This window comes from Notothenia rossii, assembly GCF_949606895.1.
Source record: "Notothenia rossii genome assembly, chromosome: 9".
Taxonomy (NCBI): domain Eukaryota; kingdom Metazoa; phylum Chordata; class Actinopteri; order Perciformes; family Nototheniidae; genus Notothenia; species Notothenia rossii.
This window is the reverse complement of record NC_136907.1, coordinates 73,051,890-73,078,094: the sequence shown is the minus strand read 5'-3', so window position 1 is coordinate 73,078,094 and position 26,205 is coordinate 73,051,890. Positions and strand designations below refer to the sequence as shown.

The 26,205-nt window shown below is 39.8% G+C and overlaps 2 protein-coding genes across 6 annotated transcripts; both read right to left on the bottom strand.

The window, feature by feature from the left end:
• Nucleotides 1-1,886: 1,886 nt before the first annotated feature.
• LOC307020201 (SLAM family member 9-like) lies at nt 1,887-9,487 on the bottom strand. Of its 4 annotated transcripts, XM_079651416.1 has the most exons (7): nt 8,881-9,019; nt 6,973-7,281; nt 6,608-6,889; nt 5,642-5,746; nt 5,266-5,309; nt 4,108-4,143; nt 3,512-3,644 (listed from the first exon to the last, which is right to left on the bottom strand). In XM_079651416.1, exons 1-6 carry the CDS (start codon nt 8,936-8,938, stop codon nt 4,123-4,125), a joined length of 819 nt encoding a protein of 272 aa, XP_079507542.1. In that variant the 5' UTR covers nt 8,939-9,019; the 3' UTR covers nt 3,512-3,644; nt 4,108-4,122. The 4 variants fall into 4 exon arrangements, with proteins under 4 accessions (XP_079507540.1, XP_079507539.1, XP_079507541.1 ...); XM_079651414.1 differs by lacking the exons at nt 4,108-4,143; nt 8,881-9,019 and adding an exon at nt 9,353-9,487 and having other exon boundaries at nt 1,887-3,644; XM_079651413.1 differs by lacking the exon at nt 4,108-4,143 and having other exon boundaries at nt 1,887-3,644.
• Nucleotides 9,113-26,205, bottom strand: LOC307020193 (ATP-sensitive inward rectifier potassium channel 10-like). Of its 2 annotated transcripts, none has more exons than XM_079651400.1 (6): nt 25,902-26,205; nt 19,936-20,281; nt 17,821-18,032; nt 17,418-17,549; nt 12,035-12,212; nt 9,113-11,067 (listed from the first exon to the last, which is right to left on the bottom strand). In XM_079651400.1, the coding sequence occupies exons 2-6, from the start codon at nt 20,279-20,281 to the stop codon at nt 10,673-10,675; spliced, it is 1,263 nt and encodes a 420-aa protein (XP_079507526.1). In that variant the 5' UTR covers nt 25,902-26,205; the 3' UTR covers nt 9,113-10,672. The 2 variants fall into 2 exon arrangements, with proteins under 2 accessions (XP_079507526.1, XP_079507527.1); XM_079651401.1 differs by lacking the exon at nt 25,902-26,205 and adding an exon at nt 23,701-23,844.

The window sequence follows — 26,205 nt, the reverse complement described above, 5'->3', positions numbered from 1 at the left end:
GCACTGGAACACACCGCAAATCCGAGCCGAGCACGTATGAACTGCGTATGCGTGAGTGGCAATAACCCTCCTTACCAGCAGGCGGCGGTAGTGTGTATTCATCATTCAAAAGAGGCAACAACCGGAAAACAGAGAAGAAGAACAGACTCCGTGATATAAACAAACAACAATTAGCGTTTTTCTTTCCATTTTCATTCTCGTCCATTGAAAACATGAACGAACAGGAGCTCTATAAACCGATTAGGTGAAATAGCCGTCCGTGTGTGTTCCATCTTCCATTTTAAATCATTTGTTTACCTCCCTCACTTCCGTTAATGCTTCTCATGCACTGATTCGCTAGCTGAACAGCCAATCAGTGTTATCCCTTTGTCCGACTTCCGGTGGTGTTCCCGACGCTGATTCAAGGCGTCAGGTCGGCAGAAAAGACTCGACGGTGCGGCGCACACCACTCCGAATAGGGAGTGCCCACGCTCATGTTCGGCTCGACTCCCATTTACTGCCGATTTCGGGCCGGTGTATCTGGGCCTCAAGGAAGAGGCAGATTTTTTCCGGCTGAATACTTTCAAATTATAGCGCACTCAAGCTGGTTTCTCCATTCTGACATACCCTGCCTTTAACTAACATTTACATTACATATTTCTTCAGACTAACCCAAAAAAAGAAATCAGCTGTTTAATGTGGTATAAATTGTGTTTATTTAATCCAAATTGTGTACAGCTAATCCTATTACTTTAACCATAAATTATCTGTTGTATTTTATATAAAAAAACATTTGGGAGTAGTTCATATCATGGTTCTGGTTACAGCATGAAAATGTGAGGGTGTATTTTATATATATAATTGTATCTTGTGTGTCGCAACATCTGACATGTTTGATGTTAAGAGCAAGTTTCAGACTCTTGCTGTGAGCAATTCATTTACTTAAAGGGATCTATTTTCATTGTACTGTATAATAATAATAATAAATTATATTTCTATAGCGCTTTTCTTGAACCGAAAGATGCTTGTACGTATGTGGGGTTTCCCTTATATAGGTTTGTGTGCATGTAAATGGTCTGCAAAGCCTAAAATCCCAAAGTTCCTCTCCCGCACGATCCTCCCCGGCTGGAAATGCTTCCATTGGACTCCTTTGTTTACTTTAAGAACATAATGACATCACTTTGTAACGTTCGGGCTTCTACTGTCTAACTCTCACACACATTTTACATGAAAGGCAAATGGGCGGGACATTTCTAAGCGGTTTGACCAATCACAACAGAGCCATCCAGCTAACCAATCAAAGCAGACTGGGCTCTGGTTTCAGACAGAGGGTGAAAAGAGGTGCTGCAGCACAGGCAGCATGAGACAAATAAAGAGCTTTGTGAAGACTTTTCCATCACAGTATCTTTATAGTTTTCATTTTGTTTCAGCTCGTAAACATTGTTCTCATTGAAGTTGTCCATCAATTCAAAACACACAGTGTCAGTAAAAGAGTAGCACATTACAGTTTCCTTAACTAGTTACTTATTCTTTATTTTACTAGAGGAGAATGTGAATATCTATCATTCCTCAGATTCAGTCCCTGGTATCTTAGAACAGTTTCATCCTCAAATAAAGCCCCTTTAGTGTGACTAATGAGGCATGCAGGAAGGTCAGTGGTAATTGGACAAAGTTTGAGTTTGAGACAGGCCTTCCTTTTTTATGGTTAGTTATTTGTAAATGTTGTCAGTGCAGAATGTGTGCTGTGCGAAAACATCTTTGCACGTTCCTCTATCTTTGAAACAGAATATAAACACGTTGAGGTGCAAGAGGTGTGAGACACAGAGTTCTAAGAAAGGAAGTGGTTAATGTTGTTTGTGCAGGACATCAGCTAGAAGAGTTAAAGTAAAGCAACACATAAACTAATGTGAGTAATAAACAGTGCAAACTACACCTTTTATTGGTTTTATGTAAAGTATTGACACAATTGTAATGTTTTTTTCCATCTGTTACTTCATCTGGTGCAACATACACCAACTGAAATGTAAAGTGTCTTGTTAATCATCCTGTAATTGACTTTCACATTAAAATCTGCTTTCTTGACAAACGTTTGGATTAAAAAAAGGTCTTTATCAAAAGATCCCAAAACAGAGATAAGAGAGGAACTTTGAAAAAGAGATGTTAATATTTTCACTTGATGCAAAAGGTTATGTGGTTTTTACAGGAAGGAGACTTGGTGATGTGTTGTTAGAGCTAAACAGGACTCACACTGTAACCTGTGACATTGAGTATTCAGGCAGGGCAACCGGACAGAGACTGTCATGTTCATCTTCGTGATTCTGGGGCTGCTGGTCTGCACTGAGGCACGAGGTAGGATAAAAACACGTCTAATTCAATGTTTTAACACGATCTAATTACAGTCAGTGTGTCCTGCTTAAAACAGAAAACATTTTGACTCTTTAAGAGTTTAAAATCTTGGCATCACTGTGGTCCAAGAGGAGTTTCTTCAAGTAAGCTGATGTGGAGTATAACAACTGAAACCTTCCTTTCATCAGAATGTCAGAAAGAAAGTACAGAATTGGAGTAACATTCAGAATTGAAATCTATATATTGTGATATTTACTGTATGATGTGTCTTCTGTTTTACAGGGATCAGTGCTGGGACTCCTGTGTTTGTGCTGAAGGGAGAGGATTTGCTTCTGAATGTCACCAAAGCTGTTGTTCTTGAGGAATTCGATTTTATTTCCTGGAAATGTAATAAAAGTAACATATTGAGATTCACACATTGTGTGTACAGACCCGGGGGGGCCTCATGCAGTACCTTTGCGTGGGGCCACAAGTTGGCCAGTGGGTCCACATTTCCGATATTACGTCATATCTAGACGCAAATCTGGATCAGCTCCTTTGTAGCCCCGTTTTTAGAGATGTTGGTACGGAGGAAGAGAGAGAGGGTTTTGTTTTCTGACCCTTTGTTCCCTGACACACCGGTGACACATATTTATGTATACAAGACAAAAAAAAGTGCATTTTGCATGATAGGAGACCTTTAAAGTTAGATATAGTCTAACATTCGTATACATTTACAAAACATCATTGCTTTCCCATATTTCTAAATATACTAATAGGATCAGGTGCATACAACAGACAGAAATTAAAGATATACAAAAAATGCCAAAACATTAAGATGTAAAAAAATTAAGTACATTTTTGTCCGAGGATTGTCTGAGAAGTCAATAAATAATGTACTTTGAGTCAAGATGGCCGCCCATAGCCATAGAGATTCAGAATGCATACACTGCAAGAAAAGGAGTCATTTCAACCAATCATTAACCAATCACAACTGTGCATTGAAGGTGGAGTTAGAGCACTTCTGGGTGCAGACACAGGACGTGGTTTAGGATTTTCACACTAAAAGAGGGTAATGTGAAAATAAAGTCCATGGCTCAGTTGGCATACATCGTAATCCCAAAAAGTGCAGTATGTGGAATACGACTCCTGATCATTTTTCAAGGACCTGGTGTGGTATTTTTCACCTGAGCGTACACACTCTCTAGCTGAGCTGTGTTTCTAGGCTCAGTGGGTGCTGCGGGTCCAGTGTGAGGACCAACACAAGCGTAGGTGGAGGACAGAGGCGGAGCTGAAGCTTCATCATCTGTTGGATCCTGAGTCCGGGCTGGAGCTACGAACTGGAACATAACAAAACATTGATTTACCAAAGGTTGTTTGTATAATATTGGATTTGTATATGTCATATATTCCTCAAATACAATACAATTCCATATTATTGACTGTAAAAGTGATAATGGTGTTCATATTTTCAGTTCAAAGGCATGACTTTTTAGGTGTTATTAATCAAAAGCAGAGTAAGGCCAAATAAGCACACAAAAAATCCTCTGCACTGCTAACACATACAGTACTTTGCATTTAGAGAAACACACGGGAATTACAGGTCTCTTCTTTTCTTAATTTGTTCTGAGACTAAATATTAAGATTTCTGGTTCTCTTAAAACAGTTATCTGTACGTTACTGTGTTTAACTCTTCACACAGCTATCACACGGTTTTCAATCAAATGTTTCTCAAGTGCAGCTTTCCCGTGAGAGGCTTCTGTTCTCAGTATGTGTTGTGTAAGAAAATGCAGAAGTGCACACCCTCGGCTCAGGAAGTCACAGAGCTTTGGTTAACGGCTGTGTGACAAAAATAGAAAAGCACAGTTCAGATCATGTTTGTGATATGCATGAAAAAAACCTTTGGTAAATGTCACTGTGTCTGCATTATGTTTACGACACAAGCATGTTATTTAGAGTTTTAAAAACATGAAGAAGGAGCATCGTTCCATCAGTGCATCAACTTATGGGAAAACTATATTTAAAAAAAAAAGAAAGAAAGTAACACACACAAGCAAACAACAAATACACATCACTAAGAAACACAGTGCAGTTTTAATACAGATATTACTAGACAGAGACCTCAGCAGGTTTAGAGAGAAGCATCGCGCTGCATCAGGTTAGTGTGACCCAAAGCTTTAAAAGAGCAAGCAGCACAACCAGAAATGTGAGCAGCAGGACCTGGAACTGCAGACAGACGGTGGTGTAGAAAGGAGTCATGGATAATAAACAGTAAATAGCCATTACATATATGCAGATACTCTGTGTGCATAGTGATTAGTGTGCATAGTGATTAGTGTGCACAGTGATTAGTGTGCATAGTGATTAGTGTGCACAGTGATTAGTGTGCATAGTGATTAGTGTGCATAGTGATTAGTGTGCATAGTGATTAGTGTGCACAGTGATTAGTGTGCATAGTGATTAGTGTGCATAGTGATTTGTGATTAGTGTGCATAGTGATTAGTGTGCATAGTGATTAGTGTGCACAGTGATTAGTGTGCATAGTGATTAGTGTGCACAGTGATTAGTGTGCATAGTGATTAGTGTGCATAGTGATTAGTGTGCATAGTGATTAGTGTGCACAGTGATTAGTGTGCATAGTGATTAGTGTGCACAGTGATTAGTGTGCATAGTGATTAGTGTGCATGGTGATTAGTGTGCATAGTGATTAGTGTGCATAGTGATTAGTGTGCATAGTGATTAGTTTGCATAGTGATTAGTTTGCATAGTGATTAGTGTGCATAGTGATTAGTGTGCATAGTGATTAGTGATTAGTGTGCATAGTAGGCAATATAACTGTCTGAGGCTCCAGTTATGGATTTAGCTTGTTCTTCATATTCAGTCCAAGTCTGTTTAAATTGTTGAAAATCAAAAATTCATTTACATTTTTGATTGAAAAGTAAAAGAAACCTTGTCTCTTACCTGAGCAGTATCATAAACTGTATTTTCGATACTCACTCTTTTACCTGCAGGTCAGTCAAAAGAGATATGTGGATTTGCATTAATTTACATTTCATTTTGAGAGCTTCACCTTTAAAGCTTATCACCTTCATAACATTCACATTACTTGAGCTGCATCTGCATTGACTCCAGACATTGTGTATAAATTATTTTTTTCAAGAGAATATTATAAAGAGCATGTTGCTGTTTGAGAGGTTTCAGATATGTTTTATGTGATTGCTCAATTAGACAATGAGGATGTGTAGGTGGCATATGATGAACTTGACTAAAACACTTAATTCCCACAAACAGTAAAGCTAAAATAAAAATGTTTTTGATAAAATGCACACTTACTTACATGTTCTTCTCCTTCGAAGATACCAAAGTACACTAATGATGGCGGGAGTGAGAATTGTGAATAATACTGCCAAAATGATGTAAATAGGGTTTGGTGGGGGAGGAACTGTAAATAAAAACATAAGTCACATTATAATGCTTGGTTAAATTCTTAAACTTAGTCAAGTGTGTCACTGCATCACATCCTGCCAGACTGTTAGATTGAATTACACAAAAATGTTTTAGTAGCAGACCTGATCTGTTGTTAGAAATAATTTCATTAGTTTGCTTTAACCCTAATAAGTTAAACCAAACATTCCTTCAGTTCAATGTGAAACTACCAACCTTCCAAAGGTCACTGAATGAGAAAATGTAAGCAACACCTGCTTCTTGTTTAATCAAAGCAATGCTGGTAGATAATGATAGCTTGCGTTGATGGTCAAATTACTGGAGCAGAAACTTCCCCAATTTCACCAACTAATTCCCAGTTTAGTTTAATAAACTACAAAATACTTAATTAAAACACTTCATTCTAGTTGAAAGATAAGGCTCATCATTTTATATTTTTTATACAGGTTTAACTGAAACCATTAAGAAAAACAAGCTTTTCATTCGGTGTTATGCACTCTTCTAGTTTTCTTGTCCTGTCTGAAAAACACTGCTCACAGCAGCGGAAACTAAAAGAGGTCAGAAGACGAGGACAAAAACAGTTAGCAATATTTGCACTGAAAATGTTTCTTGGTTCAATGAGGTAAAAATAAACTCTTCCTTAAATGTTTTTAGAGCCTGGAAAAACAGAGTAATACATGGGTTTTACAATATTTGTGACAAACCCAATGTACAGCATTTTTCACACTGCGGAATAAAATGTATCTTATTTACAGACATATAAAAGTTTTTGATAAAAAAAGAAGAAGCTTTTAAGGTCAGATGTTCTGACTCCAAACTGTGTGTTATTATCAGGAAGTAGTTTCTCTTTCAGTCTTACCATCAGGTTTGGCGCAGACATCTTTGATTGTTTTGGTGTCGTTGGTCCAGCTGACATGGTTGCTATGGTTACATATGATCGAGCCACTTGATTGGTGGACCTGGAGAAAAGTATCAGGGATCCCCTCTGACCGCTCTCCTCCCTCCTGACTGCAGGTTCTGGTGTCACATGTGAAAGTGCTGTTGATGTGAGAGTGCTGTGAGCTGCAGGTCACAGTGAAGCTACAGGAGGAAGAGTTTCTGGAGACAGAGCTCACTGTGAGGAGAGGGAGAGACGCTCGATCTGAGGAGGGAAGAAGCAGGTGAAGAGTTTTAGAAACAAGACCACAGAAACTCTATCAGTGTTTGAGAGGTTAACAAACCTACCTTGAACTTTGACACTATATTTAGCTTCTGTTTCGTCTCCTGAATGATTTACCACTACAGCAGTATAAACTCCACTGTCTGCCTCTTGGAGATTCTTCAATTTCACAGAGAAATTGTTCACAGTAAACTCAATCCTTCCAGTGTAATCAGGAAATACTTTTGGATTGTTGCCAGAGTTAAATGTTAATACATTTTTTTTTTCATTAAATTTCCATGTAAAACTAAAAACATCCTGAAAAACATCAGCATTTGTGACATTCAGAAGCACATCCTCTCCCTTCAGCACAAACATAGTCCCAGCACTGATCCCTGTAAAACAGTAGACACATCATACAGTAAATATCACATACAGTATATTGTTATTTGGGTTGCTATATGTAATTATAAAATACCTTCATCTTATGAATAAACAAAGGTTGGAACATACAATATCATTTATCAGGTGAAACTTAGCCAACCTAAATCTTTAGTATTTATGTTTCTTTTTTCATATCACAAATTATTTCCATTCAGTCTCGTATGAAAAACAGGGGACTTTCTTGCACATTGCATTTTTTTCCTCCTCTTTTCCCGTACTATTGTTTCCCAGATTTGACAAAGGCGAAGCATTTACTCCTTTTCTACATTTGTTTATAATCTGCTTCAAACCACTTCCCGGGTTTTTCATCTACTCTGAAGGTTAGAAGTTGCCAGTTCATTGAGTCCTAATTTGAAACCTTAAATGTTGAGAACACCAAAGTGTTATGTTAAAAATGTATAGTTTGGGTACACAGCACAGAGAGACTGCCAGATACTAACTTGCATATGTTGGTCAATTTGCACAATCAGCATAATTATTATTAGCATGAATTACTATTATAGCCTATGTGGAGAAGAGTTTAAAAAAAAATGGCTTGGTCGATTTTGACAATTTTGGAGTTGTTTTGGGGGTAATTATAAGGAATATGCCAATATTTGTACTCTGAATTTTGATTCATTTCAGGTCGATTTCAAAGATTTAGGGGACTCATTTGGATTGGACAGATTATCTATTCATTTGAAAAAGAATTGTCCTAAGTAAAAATATTAATTTCCCTCTCATGCTCTCGATATCCAATGATCGCAACTCATGTCAAAATCAGCCTAGAGTACATATATTTCCACTTGCTGGTTGAAGCTGCCACTTTTGATCCTGAAACTGTCAGAAATGGATTCAGCGTCCTCAATAACTGCCAAACCACTCCAAGATTTTTCAAATGGGCCAAGAGTTTTTTTAGCTATTGTTTACATCGTACGTTGATTTTAGTTAATGCAATTTATTCTAATTGTGCAAATTGCCAAAAATATGCAACTTTTTATCTGGCCGTTTCTCTGAGCTGGGGACTACACATTTCTATCATAAAACTTTGATGGACTCAACATTTCCGGGTTCACAATGCTAACAACTACACTATGAAATATAGAAATATCTAAACTGTTTCTTGAAAGGACTGAAAAAGTGCGTACCGCCACACAAAAGTGTTTAAAATAAAATGTTAATCTTCGTATGGATCAACTTATTCATAAAAGTATAGAAACTATTTAATAATCCTGATGACTGGAGATTTTGGTTCAAGTTTCTGCTGTATTTCACATTCACTTACACTGAAGATATATTTCCGTTACATCGCTAGGACTTTGTGCCTGGGTGTGGTTTCAACAGACATAACTGTATGTATCAAAATATCTACTTACAATTTTACATTTAATTAGTGTTACTACTTTATTAAATGACAATAAACAGATAACTAATGATTGTATACATTTCTAAATACTACCTCATTGAAATATACGTTTAAAAAAACCTTACCTTTCTAATTTTATATTGTTTAAGTAGTGCTACAGTACAACAACTTTGACTGTTAAAACCAAACAAGTTGATGTTCTTACCTTGTGATTCACATAAATAAAGCAAATAAACAAAGAGAAGTAAAACAAACAACTTCATTTTGCAAATGTGTTGTATGATGAAGTGTCCCAGCGTTTTGTAAGTTTCCTCTCAGAAGAGGTTCATTGCTCATGTTTGAAACCAGCCTGTCTTTCCACCAGATGCTTCTCATTTAAACTCCTCCTCTTTCCTTTCATCCATTGTTCCGCCCTGTACACAACATGACACCAAATATGGCCTTTAAAAACACATAACCAGCTTTATCAAAGCACTTTTTTTAGAGAGGTGTATCTCTTTTTCTCTCTTAAACACTATTTACATTCCAGGGCTCGATGTTAATTCAATACAATATAACATTTACATTCAATTTCCAACATAGTCATTATATTCACCCTCGTTAATGGCAAACATTCCCATCAGAATAAAATCATTTTCAGTCACATACAATAGAACTTTCACATTCTCCGCACTCACCTCTGAAAAATCAAAAAGGGCTACGAGAAATTGTTCCCTTTTAGTTTGATAAAGTTAGTAAATCATAAATCGCACGGAAAAGCAAGCTTCCTCGATGCTGTCAACAGTCACATTTTCAACCTGCTATAACCTGTCTCCATCCAAGTATGTGCAGCAGCTGTTGAAACTGCCACTGGGTGAAAGGGGGCGTGGCCTGGGGAAAGAAGGAAGAGGGATCTGTTTGGAGAGAGAGGAGGAGGAAGGAAGCTGAACAAACATTGATGCAGGATGAGTCTGAGGACCATAAAGGATGGATCAGTAAACCAGGCCAGAGCCTTTTCCCTCTCTTCCCCATGCAGGCTTCAGCCTTTGAACTCTTTAAGTGGTAACCAGGTTTCATTGTTAGGCTGGTTGGTTTGTGATGTCCTTATCTTCAAACGTTATCTCATTTGCATGTCAGATTGCCTAAAGTCACTGAGACAGAGAAACTAATTCCAGGAAGGACGCATTTATATAAGTATTTTCTAACTGCTTTAAAACGCAAGATGTTTAATGTTTAAGTGTTTTTTAGTAATAATAACAATCATATATTCCAAAGCTAATCTTCCTAAGGTGCAAATGTACATCATGTACTTAGATAAAGTGCTAACTCTGTCAATAACAGCAACAAATAAATGCCCACACCATCAACAGATACAGAGCATTATGTACACTAAATATTCTGAAACGTGTTACAGTTATTACAGTTGTGCTCCATCATCTTAACAGAAAGTGCTTTACCTAACCTATTACAGCAAGTGGTATTTTGTTTGTGTCTCTTCTCAAGTATTTCTGTATTTTGCATAAAGTTTCCATGACCATGATATGGGAGTTCAGGGAGTTTAGGGAGTTTAGGGGGATTTATACTTTACCGGCTCAGAATTACTCATTGGTGTTTTTCATACTAATAATAAAAAACTGAGATGAAACTCATCGTCATAAGACTTTTTATAAATGTTTAGCGATTACACGTGTGTATTATTCTTGTTTTTTCAAAGGTTCACCCTGTCTCACCTCTCAACATCCTGTCTAACCTGTTCTGTTCTGTTCTCAGTTAGTAATATGCAGTAATAGTAGCTGCAGTTAGGCAGTGTGTCATGCTGTAATCTGAGTAAAGTCAACCCAGTGTAAAACACTTATCAACTCAGCATGACGAGCTTGAAGTTGACCATGCAGCAGTCCACAGTCTTTCATGTTTTCCTTGTTCTGTTGCTACTAGAACCTAGATACCTTTCAAAAGGTGTTGTTTTCATTCATTTGCCTCTGACATCGAACTCTGTCTTTTCAAATATTTTAATCTGTTCACACGTTGCTGATGCGAACACTGAGAGGAGTGTCTCTGGCTCGGCCACGTTCCTCTCCTCTCTCCCTGTAGCTCTGCTCCAGGCGAATCTTCTCCGGATCGGACACTTCAGGCGCAGCCCCGCCCCCGTTGCTCTGGTACCCAGGCTGGGGGCTGGAGGGTTTGAAGATGGGCGTGGTCTTCGTCTTGGCCACTTTGTCGAAAAAGGAGAAGTCTGCTACGTATTTGCCTGATGTGGAGAGAGAGACGACAGGGGGAAACTCATAACCCCACAGAATCTCATCCGGCAGGTAGGAGGTGCGCACCTGGCAGGTAGCGGAGGTCGGTTCAACTGTTGCACTCATGATCACCAACAGCTCAAAGTCCGCCAGCTCTGGATCTGTCCAGCCCCCACCTAGTGGAGGCAAAAGGAAAAATGAAAGAGAGGAAAGCAAGATTCATGATAAATACACAACTTAAAGGCACACTTTGGACCACCAGTGGTATTAAGAGTAACGTTGGTAAAAGCAGGTCAACATTTTGTTTGTATCTTGATACAGGTGATACAAAGTCCTGCCAATGGCTTCATGGTATTACACAGATCAATAAGGGTGAATTAAAGGGGAATGCACCATTAAAAAGAGAGGAAAAAGAGGCTGGCTTGCAACAAATGGAGTCCAATCAATGGACAGGGAAGGTCGCAACTCTGCCTCACTCCCATCACTGCTGGACATTTACAACACCCGCCTCACCCGCAGAGCACTCAGCATTGTGGGTGACCCCACCCATCCCTCCAAGTGCCTCGTCACCCTCAGTATATACATATTTAAACATATTTGTATATTTGTATTATTGTATTTTGCATTTTTCGGGATTGTTGGAAACATTATTTCGATCCCTCTGTCTGTACAAACACACAGAAAAATTGAAATTAAAGTTGACTTTGACTGACTTTGACTTTGACTAAGGAAAGTTGGTATTGGTAAGAGATAAACCTGGTAGGTATAAAGGTTGGAAGTTAAAATGAGAAAAAAACAATACGTTTTGTGTCTCTTTATTTTACAAATAAAGTGAGATTACAAATGGAAGGTCATCTCAATTTGCAGCAAGTTAAGACGCAAGCTAAATGTAATCTTATCAGATCGTCTTTGCTCGCCAAACACAGAAAAGCGGAAATGCATTCTGTCACATGATTTCTCAGTAATGTCATCTCTAACTGCAGGCAACGGCCAGACAAGATCAAGGTATTGAAGCATTCTAGCTCATTTGCACTCCCAGTAGTATTGAACACCTGAAATAAAGCCCCTTGACCCAAGAGGCTAAATATTCTCCCAACTCTCCAAACTCATAGCCAATGGGGGCCAAGATTGTAATAAACCTACCCTTGGCTGCCCAGGCTCTCAGCGGGCTGTTTTCATCTATGATGTGATAGAAGGTGAGGGGCAGGATGAGGAAGGGGCTGTCGCTGGACATGTCCACTTCAAAGGGAACGTTCCTCTGGTCCAGACGAACTGTCTCGCCTTCCTTGGTCAGAGAAGTCTGGAGCAGTTTTCCAGTCACCTGGGAGAGGTGGTCAAAGTTTGAGAAATTGTTCGTACACACATTTATAGTAGAAGTTGTATTAAAGGTCTCCTTTCATGCTAAATGCGCTTTGATGTCTTTTATACATAAAGATGTGTCCCCGGTGTGTCAGGGAACTCACAAAGTGTCAGAAATTAAAACCCTCTCTTTTCCTCCGTAACCAAATCTCTAAAAACAGGGGAACAACGGAGCCGATCCATATTTGCTTCCGATATGATGCAATATCGGAAATGTGGGCTGGCTTTCACCCACGGCCCTATCAGAAACAATGTCAGACGTATGTTGGACGTAATATGGTCTACAGTTTACATTAGTAAGCATTGCTAACACTCAGAGCTAACATTTACTATTTTGAGCAAAACACATCATAGACATGTTTTTTATGTATTTGTATATCTGAGACCCATAATATATGCCTCAAAATAGCATGATAAGAGACCTTTAATATCTGTTCATCTAAACTCTGCAGGGTTGCCAACTGCGTGTGACACACACTTTCACTCTCAATCTCACGCTCTCACGCTGCCCAAACTATTCTCACGTCAAAAACAAGAATACCGAAGACTAGAAACGGTTTTGAAAACTTTTGTCAGGCAGTGATTGTCTTCTCAATAGAACATCTTTGATAATGTCTTCTGGCCAATCAGAATCAAGTTAACGGCGTGGTACTGTATTGTTGCAGGAAGTCCCGACGGAGAATACTTTTGCTGTAGTACATCTCTATATACATCGATACAACATTACGTGTTGATAGAAATCAACATCTAATGAAATAAGAACCCACGGTTTGATGATTGATAGGTGTGTGGGCTGTCTTTCATTTTTGACACACAGAACAATGGGGGCTATCCACCCTTATCCACAATGTAAAGTAATTCACACAGCCTCTTCCCTCTTCTCTCTGTGAGGAGCAACAGGTTCAGCTTTCAGAACAAAGTAACAAAAAACTAAAATGGCATTCATTTTTTTAATGATGTCGTTTAGTAATAGATTCATTTATTTTTCTTCTCAAGAGAGTACCAGAACGTGTATTTTATGTTAATATTTCAAAAAATCTCCCCCCAGACCCCCCTGCAGGGGTTGGGTTTTCAGCATGTCAACTCTTTCACTTGTGGGGAAATTGCAGGATTGGCTCCAGGTCGCCCTTTTTATTTACTACAAGACAAATGTGCCTTTTTTAGTGGGAAGCATTCCCACTAACTTTTCTTCTACGCACGAAAAGTTTATTATTCCGCCGACTTATTTTGCCGCGCTTCTTCTCCCCGCATTGAACATCGCAGAAACTCTGTTCAAACATCAAAGCGTTCAGCTCGGTCGGGAATCGATGGCTATTACTTTTCTCATTCATAACTTTCCTAATTCCAGAGATACATCCCATAATTCGTCACATTTTTAACATTTGAACTTTAACATTGCGCAGCTCGCTAAGGCAGAGTGCGTGATGTCACAGCTAGAGTGGAGGACAGTTTGAAATTTGCCTTCATATATTTTTTTAAAACTGCAATAATTCCCAAACCCTACATTCCTGAGACATAATTTTTCATGACAAACGTAGGAAAACATCCCGTAGCTTGAAAGATTACAAATAATTAAGCAAAAATAATTAAACAAAGTGCCTCTTGAGCAAGCCCGCCTTAACCTGCCATCAGGCCCTGGGGCTGATAGTTTTTGTGGGCCCCCTATTTAAACAACAAATCAAAGTCATTTATAGCCTCGGCAGGCTCTGTGATCGCACTTCTCCACTCTGCTCTACACGCGCCTGGTCCTCTCCTCCATATGAGTGACGTATCGGGCCTCCCTCATGTATTTGTCCGGTTGCCGTTGGCTCCCCTCCACGTAGCAAGTCCTCGTCGTCCTCTCCATCTCCTCCAACAGATAATGTCCCTCCTGTCTGTTTTTCCTCTCCCGCTACTCCATCGCTATCAGAACCAGACGGCCTACTTGTCTCCGAGGCCCCGCGGCCGGCACCGCTACCGCTCGGTACAGAACTCATCTGTCCTTCCTCCTCATCCTGGCCTACAGGTTTAAAATAACCTGTAAGCGTCGGCATTTTTTGTAATAGCTGCTTGTCTCGAAACTCCTTTTCCCTCAACAATTTCCTTTTCCGAGCGCCACTCAAACTTTTTCTTCACTCAATCACTCGCAATTTGAATAAGTCATATGTGAAACATATTCTCATTCTGACGTGTGTGTGTTTGTGTATATTTGCGTTTGTGTGTATTGTGTTTGTTTCCCGGGGAAAACCCTCACGAGAAACATCGGCTGTTGTTATGCCTGCTGTGACGTCAAGTTACTCCGTTCTCCGCTTGTAATTATGCCGTTACAAGCTTCAAAGTTGTATTTATCATCTGAATTTGCCGAAACAAGTTTAATATTCTGAAAGCCAAGACTTTGTTTTTTTAAAATCAGATGAAAACAAACTGTAACGGACCTTGCTGTGTTATCTATCATTACTCTACGTCTTACAATAATAATTTCAGTGGAGGGAGGGGGGCGGCGCTGTGGAACAGCAGTGTGGTGAGGGAGAGCTGTCGTCTTCCCTTTACAAGATTCAAAAATGTATTTATCGTGTGATTTTGGAAATGAAAGTTTCCTATTCTGAAAGCCAAGAATTTGTTTATTTAAAAAAAAAAAAAAACACCCAAAATAAAAAAAAAAGAATTTTTTTTTTAATTTTTTTTTTTTTAATTGGCTCATGATAGGCCCCCGATCTCCGTAGGCCCCTGGGCTTCAGCCCAGGTCAGCCCGTGCATTAAGGCGGCCCTGCTCTTGAGGGCATGAAGTGACAAAAACGTTCAACATGTCTCCATTAAAGCCCATTGTAATTTCAGGCAGATATTTCCTCACAGCAGCAGCCGCACACCTTTAGTTAAACTGCCAAAAAGGCCACATTATTAACCCGAAACTACACAAATATTACACTTCAGATTCTCAACTTCCTTGACATGCTTCACGTTTTCAAATTTCACAGATATCTGTTACGGTTCTTCCACAAAACGCTCACATGTAAGAGGTTCATCTCTCATTCAGAACAACGAAGCCTTTGAAGTCTAGGCACCTCGTTAGCTCAACTATAAACACCTGTACAATGGAACACGATGATGTCATCACTCCAACTGACATGCTCAGAGCAGCAGACTTCAGATAGCAGTGTGCAAACAGTCCAGCCGTGAAGACATCTACGGGACAGTTTTGAGATTTCTTCAAATGCCGTTGCCATGGCAACACAATGCTCGCCTTGAAACACGGTTTTCTCATAACTTCAGTGAAAATACTCCAAACAGCCCAGAACTTCACAGGTTTGGTCACGATGCAGCCATCAACGCATCTAAGCGTAGTATGGGTTGCCATGGCGACGGACCACTCGCCATGAAACACGATGTGGCTGTAAGTCCCATCGACACGGTCCAATCGTCCCCCGATCTTCACTTGTATATCACCGGTCCATGCCTCAACAGCTCTACGCCAAATCTAAGATCTCACAATATGCCGTTTCCATGGAAACGCATCCCTTGCCATAAAACATGATGTCGCTATAAGTCCAATGGACACGGTCCAATCGTCCCCCAATCTTCACTTGTATACCACCGGTCCATGCCTCAACAGCTCTACGCCAAATTTGAGATCTCGCCATATGCCGTTTCCATGGAAACGCATCCCTCGCCATAAAACATGATGTCGCTATAAGTCCAATGGACACGGTCCAAACGTCCCCCAATCTTCACTTGTATATCACCGGTCCATGCCTCAACAGCTCTACGCCAAATTTGAGATCTCACCATATGCCATGGAAACGCATCCCTCGCCATAAAACATGATGTCGCTATAACTCCTATGCAAATGTTCAAAAAGTGCTCAAACTTCACAAGTGTGCTAACAGTCCAGTCGTGAAGACATCTACGGGACAGTTTTGAGATTTCTTCAAATGCCGTTGCCATGGCAACACAATGCTCGCCTTGAAACACGGTTTTCTCATAACTTCAGTGAAAATACTCCAAACAGCCCAAAACTTCACAGGTTTGGTAACAATGCAGCCATCAACGCATCTAAGCGTATTATGAGGTGTCATCAAATGCCGTTGCCATGGCGACAGATCATTCGCCATCAAGTTAGTTCAGAAGTTTGCGGTTCAAATATTCTGCTGCTATTCCAAGTCTTTTCACTTTCTTTTCTTCTCTCATCACACATTCAAGCCCCCAGTGTTCATGTATCATTTCAATCTAAATTATTCACTTTTTTTCTTACACATTACATTTCAACAGTTTAGCGTCAGATTTTCAGCATAAAGCATTCCCACTAGCAATTTCTTCAGGAATTGCATTCTCTAGTTATTTCTACAGTTCAATTTGGATTGAGACAGGGAAATAATCTAAACCTCACGCGTGGCGTTTCACTGTCAAGGGGAGCGTGTATGTAATTACATTGCAAATGAGGACTGATTTGAGCCCCACCACTGTATGGGTTAGCCCTACCATAGATTAGCCAACAAAAATACTCTGGAGCTGCAACTGCCGACCCGTATTGCGCATGCGCAGATCTAAGATCCAGTAGAAATTATAAAAAAGTAAAAGTCTGCTGCTTATTGTTCTACTAGGCCAAAATAGAGTCAAAGAGTATATGAGAGTGAGAGTGTGTTAATTAATATATTTGGCGGTTTGGAGTAAGTCTGTAGATTTGTTTGTGTGTGTGTGTTTCATGTATGCCTCTCACGATAATTAATTTTGTTGGATACATTTTCCCGGAAATTATTGCGATAATATTGTCGGCACCGTTGTATGACCACTTTAGACATAATGATAATATATAATAATAATTCAAGAACATCCTTTCAAACTGCTAGTCACATCCTCATGTAAATGGCAATTTATCGACTTCATTTTTATTTATCGTACGATACGTCAATTAATTGCTTATCGCGACAGGCACACAATAAAACTAGTGGAAACAAACATGTGTTTGACTTTCATTAGTGAATGAAACTGTGTGCCCTTTATAGTCTGTGTCCAATATTGTGTATTTGTATATATTGTATATATATATCCTATATATATGCTAAGGTCCCGCTGCTGACACGATAGCAGTCATTTCGTGCGCATATGTGTATTAAACCCATGATATCAAAATCTCACTCCAGCCAGGTACCCAAAGTTGGCAACCCTGCACTCTGTCTCAATGCACATTTACCTGACACCCGAGCAGGAGACTCTTGCGCATGTTGGCCACCCGGATCATCAGGCAGGGTCGCCCTTCGTGGGTCGACACCACAGCATGCTGGCTAAACTTCACCGTCTCCCCTCGCTTCTTTGGCCGGGCAATCTAAGCAGGGACAGATCAATACGTTCAGGTTTCAGTCAGATCATCTTTGATAAAACTTGTTGAGGAGTTTTGCACTCAACATAGGAACAGATGAATGCCTGTTCAAGAATTGCCTGCAGTTGTGCTTCAAAATAGGAGAGGACACATCTGCTTTGTATTGGAGAAAAACAAATTCTCTTTCACTTTTTGCTGCAATTATTAAGAAAACAGCAAAGTTCTATGTAAATAGAACTTTGCTGGTACTGCAGTTAAATATTTACGCATTGGCTACCTTGGCCAGAAAGGTACCGGTGATGAAGATCTCCATCAGCATAGTGAGCACCAGCTGGACGATGAGGAGGATGATGGCTACTGGACATTCCTCAGTAATGCATCGAAAACCATAACCAATGGTGGTCTGGGTCTCCAGCGAGAAGAGGAAAGCCCCCGTCAGGGTTTGCACCTGCATCACACAGGGTGTGTGATTTGATGGAGGGTCGAATTCTGGGGAAATATACAAAGTTATTTTTGTGATGTTGTGTTTTTGTTTTGTTCTCTAACTCTGTGCGAACACTGGCCATTGTTATGTCTTAAAGGGCCCATGTCATGCTTTTCTGGTTATCACCCGTCCCCTTGTGTGTTATGAAGGTTTTTCTGCATGTAAACGGTCTGCAGAGTCAAAAACCCTCAAAGTACTCCCTGTAGCGAGTAAAACTCTAACACAGAAGAGACCTGTCTATGCTGCCCCAGAACGCCTCGTTGGGGATTTCTCTTTTTCCATTGTTTACTTCTTGGGTATAGTGACGTATTTCGGGTATAGTGACGTAACGTAACGTCCGCGGAGCCATTACGTTTGGACCAATCCGCAGACTTCCTCACACACACACACACTCGGCGGGACGTTGCGAGCCTTGCTGCTTCGAGGAGCGGGACATTGTGAGCTGGCTCACTGGTGTGGGGTCTGCGAGACAGCGAGACACCGCGGAACTCAGCCTGAGCACACACACAAACTCCCAGCTAGGTTGCGGGTGTGTGTGCGTTTCGGGCTGGGTTTCGCTGTGTCTCGCTGTTTCGCAGACGGCCACTGGGCTCACAGGGAGGGGGAGGGGGGGGGGGGGGGTCAGGAGCTCCAACAAGCCGTGTAGGACAGAGAGTGAATACACATACTATACAGAGATGCTGTATGAGAAACCAATGTGAGTTTGGAAAATTACAAAATATAAATGTATTTTAGTATACCTCAACAATGGAATTATGATCAGTAGAAATGGCCATGACATGGGACCTTTAAAAACTATACATTTAGAGGGAAGTGTAAACAAGTGTCTGCTTTGAAAATATGCTATTGCTATGTGTCATTACATAGTACTTTTTATAACTTTTATGCCGGTAAGTTGAGCAAGCGTAAGAAGAAGTGATATTTAGAGGAAGTGGGGGTGAGCATATTTGAGATATGCCAATGTCTAATTTTATATTTTATTTAATCTCAAGAATAGGTCCAGGAAATGCAATTTGCATTAACAACTCACCCACTCACCCCCAATGAACGTGGATACAAGGGTCTAGAGATTCTAGAATAGATGGTTGTTAAGTTTCATGTTTTCCAAACACCCACTTCAACACCTCCTGCAGATAATTTCACACTTTACTTTACACCACTCTATCAGTGACGCCCACTTCTCAGAGCTGTGACTAGAGTGTGAGCGGTTTGCTTTTTATTTTGTGTGAAGGACGCTCAAGATGTTTAATGCACTGTTCATGCTATCATATCAGAACACCGCTGCTCAAGTCCTCACCAACACTAAGAAAGTGGATCACATCGCTCCAGTTCTGAAGTCTTTACACTGGCTTCCTGTGTGTCAAAGAATAGATTTCAAAATACTGCTGCTGGTTTATAAAGCTTTGAATGGTTTAGGCCCAAAATACATTTCTGACCTCCTGCTAAATTATGAACCATCCAGATCTCTCAGGTCTTCAGGGACTGGTCAGCTTTCTGTCCCCAGAGTCAGGACTAAACATGGAGAAGCAGCGTTCAGTTATTATGCTCCAAATATCTGGAACACACTCCCAGAAACCTGCAGGTCCGCTGCAACTCTTACTACTTTTAAATCCAGGCTGAAGACTTTTCTTTTTGTCAGTGCTTTTAATTGAACTATTCATATCTTAAACTGCACTGTAACTTTTCTCCATATATCTTTTTAATGACTGATTTTAAATGCCATTTTCTTAATGTCTTTCATTTTTTGTAAAGCACTTTGAATTGCCTTGTGTTGAAAAGTGCTATATAAATAAACTTCCCTTGCCTTGCCTATACAGGGAGGTCTTTGAATCATCTAGTGACCCAAACATGTTTCTCTGGGAAGACACATTGAAGTACCCATTAAACCTTATTCCCCCCCATTCTCACCAAGTAGGTCTTCGTGCACCAGTGCCAACAGATACCACAGCACCCCGAACAGGAACCAGGTCCCTGCAAACGTAGCCGTGAACAAGAATAACTTGTAACGCCACTGCATGTCCAGAAAGGTTGTCCAGAGGTCACGCATGTACAGAGCACTTCGTCCGCTGACGTGCTCGATGCGCACGTTGCTTCGTCCATCTTTGGACAGGACGCGTCTCCTCTTCCTCAGAGTCCCGCCCGTACCGGATACGCCGCCACCCAGTAAGGGTTTCAAAACATCGGTCTGTGTCTGGGAGTGGCAAACCTTCTGAGGAGAGGAGCTACGAGAGGAGGGCGGTGAGGCGGATGTCATCTGGGGAACAACAAAGAAATAAATCATTTCTCTTGATAATAACATTTCTAACTGGCCAGTGCGTATAGGCTCATCTGAGATGATTTGGGGTAGAATGTCTTGACATTTAAAACATTTCTATAACATATTGGTGTGTTCTCAACATCAGCAGAACCTCATGATCTGATAAAGTGACAAGTGTGATATCCTATAGCATGTGTTGAAAGCAAAAACTGCCCATGATGACTGTTTAAGTTTTCTAACTTCCCCTGCACGCACCTGCTCTCATTCTCACAGCTCTCATCTCAAATGAACATTTTGAATTAAACATGTGATTGATCATATCAAAAATATGTTGCAAATCAAAGAAAAGCAACAAGCATGCAATTCAACATGAAACTGTAACGTTAAGTTATAAAGCAGGTTTAATCAGCAAAGCAATCCTGAGAGGCCAAGCACACGGACTCAAGTGTCTTTGAAGTCTTTGCTATAATGTTCTGTTAAAGTTTGGTGAAACTTGATTGCGAGTTTCCTAAGGTCACCACATCTTTCAGGCATGATATTACAGTCTACAGAGGTGTGTACTTATGTCTCATCAATTGGACCCCAGCCTCAAAAACCATTGCTTCAGGCTCGACTTGATAGAAACAAAGAAAAAGCTTAAATAAAACTGTTCTAGCTTGCTGAGAACAGAAAGTATATTTTTTGTGGTCATGCCAATAAAGCCCCTTTGTATTGTATTGTAATAACATGTTCCTATCCTGTATTCCTATTCTCACTTTGCATAAAGTCAATGGAGTTTCCCAAATAGGTAAAAACCCTTGTGTGAGTGCACGGTGTGTTTTACCCCACGTTGTGATTTTGGAAGTGTTCCTGAAACCCTGCCATTTGTAGGAAACATACTCAATGCATACTCATTTACATGATGAACTCAAGTGCTCATTTTGCATAATGTGCATTGTCCCTTCTTAAATAGATAAAAGGCATCCTGTCAGTAGCTTCAATCGAGAACATCAGGTGTCATGTCGAAGATGACCCTACAGCTGCTTCTAGCATCCTGAGACAAGTATTTTTTAAGGCAAACCCCAAAACAAATGAAGTTATGCTAAAAAAATATAGCTACTAAAGTGCAACGCTCAGAGCTACAGCCAAAAAGCCTTTTGTCACGTAGAAGAAACGAAAGAGAGAAGTTGCTGCTAAAAGTGGGTTAGTTGTTTGTGTTGTTTATATCGTTGGTTTCGGAAGTGTACACACATTGTCTCTCTTTTGCATCACGTGAGAGGTGAGTTGGGGGGATTTCCAACGCTTTTTATTTTGTATAAAGCAAGCCTTCAGTCTTCCCTCAGTGGAAAGATCATTAGAAAATGCCCTAGAATAAATTACGTAAGCTAAAACACACAATTGTGCCACGGGAAGTTGAATACCAAGAAGTGGGTCGTTTTTTTATGATTGTGAAAAAATAAGATAAAAAGGCATTTCCAAATGTGGTTGTCAACATTTCACACAGTTTGCCTAATAGGGAACACACATACTCTATGAAGAAACTACTGCTTTTACAACCAAGGTTTCTTTAGAGTACAGACCCTATGTCTAAACTTGTGTTCCTCCTTTTGAACACATTTGATACTACGTGTAGTTTGCAGCAGTTAACAGCACGTAGATCAAAATGATTCTAAATGAAACCAGAAAGTGAGACAGGAAAGGAAATAGTGCGTGTAGTGAACGATACTTGTGGTTTTGAGCAACACTAGTAGGCGTTCAGGTGTTCCACCAGGTTCATTTAGGGAAATATCTTCTCAGAAATGTTGTTTCGATACCATTAGCAACATATAATGATAACTGGTCATTAGCACATGTTAGCTAACAGGCTAACTGAGAGGATGAGACGGTAATCTAATTATACTGCGGATGTCACTGTGAGACTTTTAGCATGATATCCATTAGCATCTTTTCTACTTGACTGAGTGCTTGAGGACTAAAGAAAAACTACGATCCTGAACTTTTATCCATCTTACGATTAGTGTGTTTATGATTACAGCCTCTGTCTGTCTGTCTGTGTTTCAGTAGAATTTTGTGGTGTCATGGATACAGGAAGAAACACTTGCTATCAAGTGTGAACATCAACGAAAAGCTGTTCCTGTTTAGCTGATATCTTTTTGATCTTAAAATGACAACAAAAAAAGGGGAACCATTAGGCCTACTGCTAGAATAAAGATTATTAAAGTGCATTAGAGATAGTACAGGGTGGATTCTGAGCTATGTTCACAGGACAAACCCAGTGTATTATTGTCTTAATGTATAGAAAAGCTGCACATATTCATACATGAAAGTCTCAGTGTGTTTTTAGTGCTTTACACTGTGGGATGTTTTCATGAATGTGTGCCCTTTCAGTACATGCAGATGGAGTTTCACCCGTCACACACACAGACAGACAGACAGTTACTGTAAGTCTGAACATCTGATACGCTCACTTACGTCCGATAAAGCCTGCAGGCCAGTAAGCAGAAGATAACCCACAAGAGAGGGAAAGAGAAAAAGGAGAAACAGTAGAGTTAGGCTGAAGATGCACTAAATTAACCCAACAACTCATTTCTCATCCGGAGAAAAGAGGAGAACTTTAATGAATAAATGAAGGGTAGAAATCTTTGTCGTTTATCTAGATAACGTTTTTTGTTAAGGCTTAACTGTTGATTCAGACCAGAGAGGCCTTCAGTGGACAAAGAGTGAACCTCTGACTGGTAACTTTAGACAGCAGGAAGAGTTTGGCAGGAAAAGAGCCAAAGTGTTGCTCTCTGAATGCCCGGCTCAGGACTGTATTTTGCTCCCATTCAGCCACATGATGATGATGATGATGATGATGATGATGATGATGATGATGATGATGATGATGATGATGATGATGATGATGATGATGATGATGATGATGATGATGATGATGATGATGATGATGATGATGATCCAAATCCGGAGGTCAAACCGACCTGTTGCACTTTGGTGCATGCAAAGTTGAGAAAATAGATGGAAAGTAGAAGTAGTCGTTTCGTAATACCACGGTGAAGAAATACGTTCCGCATTTTAAAAATGTACTTAAGAACAAAAGTGTTAGCAAAATAAAACTCTATGGATCAAAAACAAAACAAACTGAGAGAACAACCCAAAGTCAGGGATGTCCTCGTACATTCGGATGGTGTTAATCTAAATGGCTTCTATACAATGCTGACCTCGGTTTGCATAACAGCTTTAATTACATCACACTTTGGTGATTGTGCAAGTTGTGAGCCCCTCAGAAGTTTCATAACCACAAAGACACCATTGAAAACATCTCTCTTTCATCGGTGCATCGCCCTCTCATCCAATCTCACATTCCCAGTACGGAAAAATAATAACTACTATCACACATCAGATAATTGGAGGAAATGAGGGAAATAGTTTAGACCCACCTCTCGAGTAGGATGTATTCCATTTCCATGGCAACAACCGCACTGTACTGAGCCGAATCCAAAAACTGAATCAAAACGTTTTCTTTTGCCAAACAAAGGAGCGCTGCATGTTTTCCTGATCTCTCACTCTCCCTAGTCTTTCACTTTTTTCTCCCTTTCCTCGTTCTCTCTCTTTGCTTCCTTCCCTCTCTCCTCTCTGTACACAGGAATGCTTTGTTAGCAGCCGAGATGAAAGAGACAAAAGACGCCATTGACAAAAACGACTCTGTATCCGTGTGTGTTTGTGTGATTATGTGAGAGTGGGATTACAATTACAAAAGTATTTCTACGAATGTGTGTGTGTGACTGAAGGCTTACATGTGTGCATGTGTTTGTGTGTAATTATTTGTAAAAGAGTGTACAATTAAAAGTCTATTTGTGTGAGAGATGAGTGAAAAGAAGGGAGGGAGGAAGAGAGAGGTCTGTGACAAAAGGCCCTCGTTAGTATTCTGGAGTGAGGAGTTATCCCCCTTCATCTCCCACACACACACAAACACACACACACACACACACACACACACACACACACACACACACACACACACACACACACACACACACACACACACACACACACACACACACACACACACACACACACACTTTTTCTTTCTCTCCCTTGAGTTTGTTTTTGCTCTTACCTTCCTTTTCTTCTCTCTCTCTCTCTGTCTCTGTCTCTCTCTCTCTCTCTCTATATATATATATATCTCTCTCTTTCTTTCCCAGATTTTAGTTTAAATAATTTCACTTTATCAGCATTAACAGAATCACATGAGGTGCCAAAATAAGATGTGACTTATTAGAAAAGAGTGAAAGGTTTGAAATAATTTGTCACTCAATTTGTAAACATCTGTTGAGCAGAAAATAACTTCTGTGTACTCCCCACCTCCTTGTCTCACACACTTTCTCCTGCAGTTCTTATATATGTGTTTTACAATAATAGTTTCTCCTGGTGTCTGATTAAAAACAGCCAACACATAAAACGTAATAAAGAAACTTGTTGAATTGCCAAAAAAGGTCATAAATTGAGATCGTACGGCTCTTAAAGAAGCTTAATCACGTTTTCATTCATTAGCTTTAAAGACTGAAACACACTCACACAATCAGATAAAAACATGATTACGCCCCATAATGTAATTCCATTGCGTATATCTGCAACGCCTAAGAAATAAAACACATTTGGATTATTTATTTGTATTCACTTTTTTTTACTTATCATACTGCAGCGTTAAAGTCCTTTAAGTGTTAACTAACCATTGCCTCTTTCTGACTTTGTGAACTGATTTCAACTCAAATATCTGTTTTGCCAATAACTTTTTGTAGCTTTATTCAATTTTATTGATGCCGTGGAGAATAAATAAGAATTATATGTGTATTTTAATAAATGTGAGATGTGAAATACTGGCAGTGTCAGATCTGAGCGCTAGAATCAAATGCTCTGATTGGATTTGAGCATTGACGAGAGATTTTAGTTCTCCAACTCAGCGTCATTCCTCTCTGATGCCCATCCTGTGACACTTTGAAATCTCTGCATCAAATTCAATCAGAGGAATATTGCCACTGTTCACAATGCAGCTATAAATAAACATGTAAACTATGAATTTGAACTGTGAACAAGGTGTCATCGTGAGATAAACAATTATTATCTTTTTGTTTAATTACCTACAATTGGTTTTGCTTTACTCTAATGTAGTTTGCCTCTGTATGTTTAGAACATTACAAAAACAGCTCAGGGTTGGTCGATTATGGAAATGTGGCTTCTGTGAATTTCGGTAATTTCACAATCATTTAAAGCTTTGATGCGCTGAATTATAAAGTCATTGAATATTTTGGTACGTTGTTCTTGCTGTTGTGTTTTTTTATCAATTAATATATAAACTACAAGTGGAAATAACACAATATAAATACTTATACCAATACAAACAGTATATTACTTAATATATAAAACATAAATTAAATCAAGCTATAAATCGGGAATACAATATGCACATTTCCTTTCTGGAGAAGTCATTATTCAGGTAGGAACCAAGGAACATACCTGAAGTGTAAATGACACGTGTTGATTCCTTTATTTGTTACAACAAATATAAATGTTGGCATTAAAAACATTTGTATGTCTTGCATTAGTGTCATTGCACTCGGGTGAGAAATGTGTTTCTTACCTTCACAGATTGAATTACAGTCTAAAGGCTGTGCAGAGAGGAGTGGAGCCTCTGGTCCTCATGTCTGCTCTGCTGTCCTGCACCTGCTCGCACACACAGCTGAGTAATGTCCCGCTGCACTGATGCACCATTGAGGAGAATTATGGAGACAGTCATTGGCTCTTCAGGCTTCTGTCTCTGACCCTCAGCCCGGTCCCACTGCTCGCACATTCTCCCCAGAGAGACAGGACTTGGCTTTATAAGAGGCATCTCTCTCTCACTGTTACCCTTTCCCTCCGTGTGTCTCTCCCTCTCTCCTGGAATC